Here is a 7131-nt window from a genome sequence, read left to right as displayed (position 1 = left end):
CAAGAACCGTTCTCAACGAAAATCAGTGGTTGTTTCATACATCATCACTGCAATTATCCATCCGTCACTGTCGGTACCCGTCGAGTCCAGTCTAGCGACTAGGGTCCCTAGACTACATCGCGCCAAGATCCAGTCTAGTCTAACCCAGACCGTCTTGAACGAAACCGTCCAGAGGGCAGGTACGTACCTGGGAATAGTACCTTTCCTTCCAGAAAGTTAGTGTGTACCTTACCTGACCTTGCTCTAGTGTAATTCGGCACCTTAACCTACCTACCTCATCTTCATTGACCTCAGGTACTTTCTTTTAGTATCGGCAGGTGTACCTGTACCTGTACCTGCCTCTGCCTCCAACACTCCCCATCATCCTTTCCTGCCGTTCTTTGCAAAATCTCAGATCTGGCCTTTTCCTATTGTAAGCTCCTGCCTAATTCTACCCTCCGCATTGTTGCAATATCCCCGAGTCCACCTTCATCTTCATCTCATTGAGTCGACATGGGGAAGTCGTTCGGCAAGATGTTCCAGAAGCCAAGCGACACTTTGGGAACCCAGGAGCCGCGTGCGTCTGCCTCCACCAGCAGTACCGGGGTGTGGGATTCCACTCAGATCATTCGCTCAGAAGGGCTCGCCCCTTCGGTCGTAGGCTCCGCCGCCACCGCCAACGCCAACTACGACCGTGCCAGTATCAGTACTGCCAGTGCTTGTGCCCACTTCGCCGCCGCCGTTGCTGATGACCCTGACTCTCCAGGGTCGCTCATCAACTCGGGCTCAAGCTCGCTGACGCAGTCGCAGTCGCCGTCGCCCCAGCCCGAGACCCCTACCACGGGCCATTTCCTGCCTGGCGCGCACGCTAACACTGCTGCTCCTGTCGCTGCCTCGGTGCTGTCACGTAGTATTACTACCGCTAAAGCTGCTGCCCCCCAACTCTCTATCGGCGAGTTTGATCCTGCTATTCTTTCCAACACCAACATCGACAAGTTCGACTTCGACTTTTACTTGAACGACTTTCACAGCTTTCCCAAATTAGATAATAGCACATCTATTCAGACACCGGATCCTCCTGATCCTGAACAGCTTCCTTACGACGACAATATGACTACTGGACCCTCCCTCGACCCTACCATGGGCCGTCGGGACTCTTTTGTCAGCGCCGGTCCCAAGCCCATATCGATGAACAATCCCAACCGTGGCGATAACGCGAACCGCAACAGAAGAGAATCTCTTGCTGGAAGCCTCATGGGCGGCGGCATGAGCTGGGGAGGCATGTCCTTCGGTAGCTTTGTTAGAGATGAGTGAGTCATACCAGCCCGCCTTTTAACCATCATCACGATCCTGTCCTCCGATCATTGTTTCGACATACTGTCACAAGAATTGTTGTCCTACTCGAAGCAAGCTCTCCTCTGGCCATGCCACACTTGACATCGGTTGCTCTCCTACAACGGCCCGGCCTCGAAAACCAAACACTTCCAAATATTCGTTGCCGTTACCACCGTTTGCGGCGCCGATTGATATCTTGTGGCGAGCCGTTTTGAGTTTCGGGCTCCATCACAGCCCTGCGACAACCCACATACATGCAATGCGGCAGAAAACAATGCGCCCTCCCGCCCAATCCGTGACCGTACGTCTCGAGTAGAGATATGCTGACAAAATGATTCTGCAGTATTATGATGGCAGGAACATCACCATCACCATTCGGTGGAGCTCACCAGTCCCCTTCTTTCCATTCTTCTTCCTACCTTCCCAAGTTGGAAGCGAACTTCATGCGAGATTTCACCTGCTGCGGCAAGATCCTCCCTAACCTGCACGATCTGCTTCAACACTACGAAGAAGCCCACACACAGCCCAGCCCAAATACAGCCCGGAATAATGCCTTTTCTCAGTTTTCGCAGTTGGGCATGCCCAGTGCCCCTCGAATGTCCATCTCACGAGCTGGTTCAGCAGCACCAGGAAGCAATTCACATTCGACAAGTCAATTGGGACAACATAGCCGAGGTCAGCAATCTTCACACGATCTTCACGGAAACTCTGCTATGCCATCGAACTTGAATGATGAGATGGACGCCGTTGCAGATATGGAAATGGACGATGCTGTAGGCACTATGGAGATGGATGACAGCCAGAGAATGTCTCAGACAAGACAGCTCTTCGGCCAGCAGAGACCAGAGCTCAATATGAATACTTCCGGTCTTACTCAGGGCCTGCGAACCTCTCAACCACCAACACCCGCTGCTGCGAGCTTCGGATTACAGAACAACCCCACAGTCTCTTCTGTCAACACTCCTACACTTACCACACAAGGCCAAGTACCTCAAGGTCAGCAAGTCGATCTAGATGAGGACCTTCCGGGCATGCCCATGGGCGGTAACACGAACGATATCGGTGATATGAGCTTTAATGGTAACCAGAACAACAACGACTCAAACTTCTGCATTAACGACCCCGGAAAGCACCTCTTCAGCTCCAATGGCTTTCCTCCCAACCGTTCCATCCAGGCACAGCTGCAACAGCTGGGTATCAACCAGTCTCAACTTAACGACCCTCAAACCAGCAAGGCTATCATGCAACGTCTACAGAGCATGATGATGCCTGAAGAGCACAAGCCATTTAAGTGCCCGGTCATTGGCTGCGAAAAGGCTTACAAAAATCAGAATGGCCTGAAGTATCACAAGACTCATGGTCACCAAACTCAACAGCTCCATGAGAATGGAGATGGAACTTTCTCAATTGTTAACCCGGAGACGAGCGCGCCTTATCCGGGAACATTGGGTATGGAGAAGGAGAAGCCATTCAGCTGCGAGACGTGCGGCAAGCGATATAAGAATTTGAACGGTTTGAAATATGTAAGTGTCTTCGAGAATGGGTAATACGCCAATCGAATGCTAACTGTTGCAACCAGCACAAGGCACACTCTCTCCCGTGCAATCCCGATTTCAAACTTCAAGCTCTTGCAGCAGGCATGAATTTGCAAGGAATAGGTGAAGACCAAATGATGCAATAGGTTGCAGACGATCTTCCACGAATACGGTACACCTAGGTTGCTGGTGTTGCTAGTCCCAATTTGACTCGTGCCGCCGCGACATCGATTCTGTTTTCGTTGCCTGTGTCTTTCCTCTGCCGATACCCTGTCCAGGCATTGACGATTAGTCTCTTGCCTCGGCCTCATTGCACCTCCTGGCGGCGTTAAGGAGCCAATTCAAAGCGTTCGAAATTAGACGTCAAACTCATCTTTTTCTCTGTTTGGAGTCGTCTTGCAAGTTCTTGAATTGAACGACGCTCAATTGAAGAAGCCGGATGTTCGATTCCTATGTTGATTGTTTGACTACACCAGTAGTACTGGGTATTCTGGTTGAGTCGAATGCTTATGCAAAATTACTCGCCGGCCTAGCGCGACGATGAGAGTTCTTCTTTCGTTTCTTTATCTTAGTTTCTGTTATCAAAAAGCTGTTCGTTGTATGATTTTAGAGGGTTGGGAAAACTGGCATACATGGGCCCTTGGGAAACGGGGCCTCTCGCGTTGCTTTTGACGTTGATTATTCCTCTGGTTAGTGTACGTGACTATTTGGCTGCAGAGTTGCCATTGTCCCACTGCCTTTATATTAAAAGCGAGGATGGTATGGAGTCGGTTGAACAATGAAAAGCAAATTCATAGACTGGACAGCCTGGCCTGTCCTCCAATGACCCGGGTCTGGGGGCCATTGTTTCGAAACCACAAGCCGTACTGAGAGTTATTTTAGCCTAACAGACGTTTTTGTTTGCAAGATGCCCATAAACGTTGTCTCGTGACGTTGTCAAAACGGCCCTTGGTGATCACTTCTATCTGCAAAAAACGGTGGGTCGCAATAGAGATCTGCACCAACAAGCCTTTGAGAACGACAATGACCTGGCCAGTTTTTAAGCACCCTTGTTGTAGACGTGACCTCCTTCTCTAACAGTAAGAATTCCCGGTGATGCTGAACGAGTGTGCGCAAGCTAGAGAGCTGCAGAACGCCACAGGAAACGGGAAATGGGTATCGTACATTTAGCATATCTCTATTTTACCTAATCATAGCTGAGGACTACATATATAAACACCAAAGACGCCTTGCGATGCTTGAGCTATTCAGCCCAAAAGAGTTTAAGACAGTAAAGATAAGCCTCGTACAAACGCCAATAAACAAGTGCTGCCATCGATTCATGGAACTGCACCACCAGGTAGAAAGTATCGCATCTAAAGCTGCGCATGTGCACTCGTAACATAGTGCAGATCAGATACTTTGTGGGATGCGGAGATTGGTGCCGAGTGTCATGAGACATGCTTAGAGGATAGCTTTCAGTTCATCTCCATGCCTTCGTCATCATCGTCCTCGATCATCTGCGTTTGGTTGCTGCCAATACTCTCCTTACGAGTAGCATCATGTCCGTCATGCATGCCACCCCACTCAAGCTCTTCTCCGCCAATGACACGTCCCTCCATGTCAACTTCTTGAGAAAGCTCGACAAGTGCGGTGCGCGGCAGACGAACAAAGCCTTGAGTGCGGACGACACGACCCCAGTGAATCATGCAAAATCCTGCGGCACGTTTGCGCAACCACTCTTCGTTAGCGAGTCCGGCACAATACCAGATGATGCAAGCATGGTCGACGTCGAGCTCCTTGGCTAGACGGTTCACGCAGAGCAGGCGGAGGTGAGGGATGTTGTAGATATTCGACATGACGAGAAGACCCGCTACGTCAGAAAGAGCCGTGGTAGCGTCGCTGTCGTTGTCTGACGTGCCACGAATGCTATCTGTGTAGAGATAGTAGAGGAAGGCCTTGACTACACTGTAAGGCTCCGGAATATGCATCTTCTTGGTGTGAAACTCGGCCATCTGGGCATTGTAAAGGCGAGCAAAGTGAGGCCAACGAGCCTGTAAGATGAGTTTGTGAACATGGATAGGCTGTGAGGTTGGAGCATCTGCCGAAAGCCAGCTCTGGTTCTGTGTAAGTGAAGACTCGTCATTGCGAGTCATACTGGAGGTGAGAGTTTCGTCATCTTCATAGTCGCCGGCCAGTGCAGTAATGATAAAGTCAGTACCGCTACCTGTCTCAGGAGGTTGATTGAAAAGCTTGGCCAAATCTGATCCCAATCCTTTAGAGGGTTGATCCACAGCTCTAGTGGTCGCAGATGGTCTTGACTCTGACCTTGGCTCAGGCGTCAAATGGTCGCCAAGAAAGCCATATCTTCTAAGATCAATTTCCATGATATCACTGTTCAGCCAAGTTAGACATGTTCGATTCGAGATTTGGCTGGGTGTCAGAAGAATTGACCGTCAAGAGCATAAGAAACAAAATAATTTGGTCATCTTATGCCGGCTTAGGGTACAGAAATAAAGGAGCCTAAATGCTAGCCTAAGCTGGCACAATATGACCAAATTATTTCGTCTCTCATGCTCTCGACGGTCAATCCTTCCGACACCCCGATGGGTGGGCTTACCTAAGATATTCCTCATAGCCGTTGGGCCCTATATCAGTCGCAGCAGGGTCTGTTGGACATCCTAGTAGCCATGACTTGGTGCCATCCTCGTTCATACAGCAGTAATGCCACCTGTAGCCCGCTTTGAAGATCTCCCTACCCCCAGCAAGCTTCGTCCAGCGAAGGGTGCCTAGGTCTAATGCGGAGAGGGAGCATTCTCTCGATGTGAGGGTGGCAGCAGGTGTCACGAAATCGAGTAGAGTACCGGATGAGTATGCGTGGTAGTGAAGACCGGAACCCTGTGATGGAATCGATGGGCCGGACATAAACTTGAGAGCAGATATAGATCCCGGGGCTAGAGGCGCATAGGTCTTCAGTTGGTGTGAAGGCGGGTTGACTTGTGCTGTCCGAGAGTTGGCGGCGTAGCCAGAGGCGCCAACGACAGGAGCTTGTGGCATGGTGTACGGAGGTCGCGGAGAGTTGCTAGCACGAGCTGACGAGCCCCGGTCGAAGATACCGATCTGGGGTCGAGAATCAAACTGCGGACTTCCTTTCAAGTCCAACCACCACAGATCGCTAATCTTGTCCATGTCCTCACTAAGGCCTCCAAATACCCAGACACGATCGCCCCAGATGTATGCCGAGTGATCGAATCTGCCGACGAAGCGCCATGATTTGGACCACGTGAACGTTTTCAGATCGAGGTAGCAGATATCGTCCAACACGTAGTTGTTCTGACCTGTTATGCCGCCGATAATGAATAGTTTATCTTCGTGCAGAACAGCAGCATGTCTTGCTCTGCCTTTGGGTATCGGGCCTGAAACGAGTGGCTGAGTCCAGTGTGCAGTTTTGAGGTCGAATACGATGAGGTCGGACAGGTAGGTTCGATGTTCGTTCTCGCCGCCGAAGACTAGGAGTTTGTTGCCTTGGTACAAGGTCGCAGTATGTCCTAGATGGTGTTAGTGATGAATTGTTGGTTATCGCATCGCATGCAACGTACCCATTCTCACCCCTGGAATATCACCGTAATTGTCGACCAGGCTCCATTGATGGCTGACGAGGTCCAGCCTCAACACATGGTTGTAAACTTCGTCAGTATACTGGTCGAAACCTCCAAAAGCGTATATCTGATTATTTCCGCAATACGTCACTGAAGCATTGACTAGACAAGCGGGTCTCTGGCCTAGCGTGCGGGTGACTTTGGGCCGGTATCCATCGGCAACGCTGCGACCCTTCGCAGGGGAATTTGGCATAATATAGGTATTGTTGGACGAAGCGGCCGAGGGCGGCGTCGGCGTCGGTTGCAGCGAATTCGAGGCCGTTGAGTTGTCGGCCCCGAATGCCGCCGCCTGCGTTGTCGCGGCGACAGGGGTAGGCCCGCCGAAGATTGACTGTCCGGGGGTTGAAGGTTGAGCCATGGCTTGGTTGGAAATTCGATAAACGATCAGTGGCGTTAAATACACATGTCACAGCGCAAGTCGGACGGATGGAAAAAAAAAAGTATAAGTGCGACGCAAATCAGAGAGCGCAAGTGAGTGAGTGAGAGAGTAAGGGAGTCAGCCAAATGAGAGTTCACAGGTCCGAGCCGTCGGTATGGGACGTGGATACTGGAAGGTGGGTTGGATGGATGATGGATGTTAAATGCAGTCAGTTGGTGATCTGACGACTGACAAGAAAAGGGACACCCCTAGGTGGGTCGAAGAA

The 7131-nt window shown here is 50.8% G+C and overlaps 2 protein-coding genes across 2 annotated transcripts; one reads left to right on the top strand and one right to left on the bottom strand.

The window, feature by feature from the left end:
* Positions 1-492: 492 nt before the first annotated feature.
* On the top strand, positions 493-2995 carry FIESC28_11584 (uncharacterized protein; the record flags this gene model as incomplete). The annotated part of the gene is made up of 3 exons (XM_031165705.1): positions 493-1289; positions 1658-2837; positions 2894-2995. The coding sequence occupies 3 exons, from the start codon at positions 493-495 to the stop codon at positions 2993-2995; spliced, it is 2079 nt and encodes a 692-aa protein (XP_031010240.1).
* A 1311-nt stretch (positions 2996-4306) lies between these two features.
* On the bottom strand, positions 4307-6845 carry FIESC28_11583 (uncharacterized protein; the record flags this gene model as incomplete). The annotated part of the gene is made up of 3 exons (XM_031165704.1): positions 4307-5222; positions 5449-6376; positions 6428-6845. The coding sequence occupies 3 exons, from the start codon at positions 6843-6845 to the stop codon at positions 4307-4309; spliced, it is 2262 nt and encodes a 753-aa protein (XP_031010239.1).
* Between the last annotated feature and the right edge of the window lie 286 nt (positions 6846-7131).

This window comes from Fusarium coffeatum (assembly GCF_003316985.1).
Source record: "Fusarium coffeatum strain FIESC_28 chromosome Unknown BRIP53273_contig_434, whole genome shotgun sequence".
Taxonomy (NCBI): Eukaryota; Fungi; Ascomycota; class Sordariomycetes; order Hypocreales; family Nectriaceae; genus Fusarium; species Fusarium coffeatum.
This window is presented reverse-complemented; position numbering and strand designations above follow the sequence as displayed.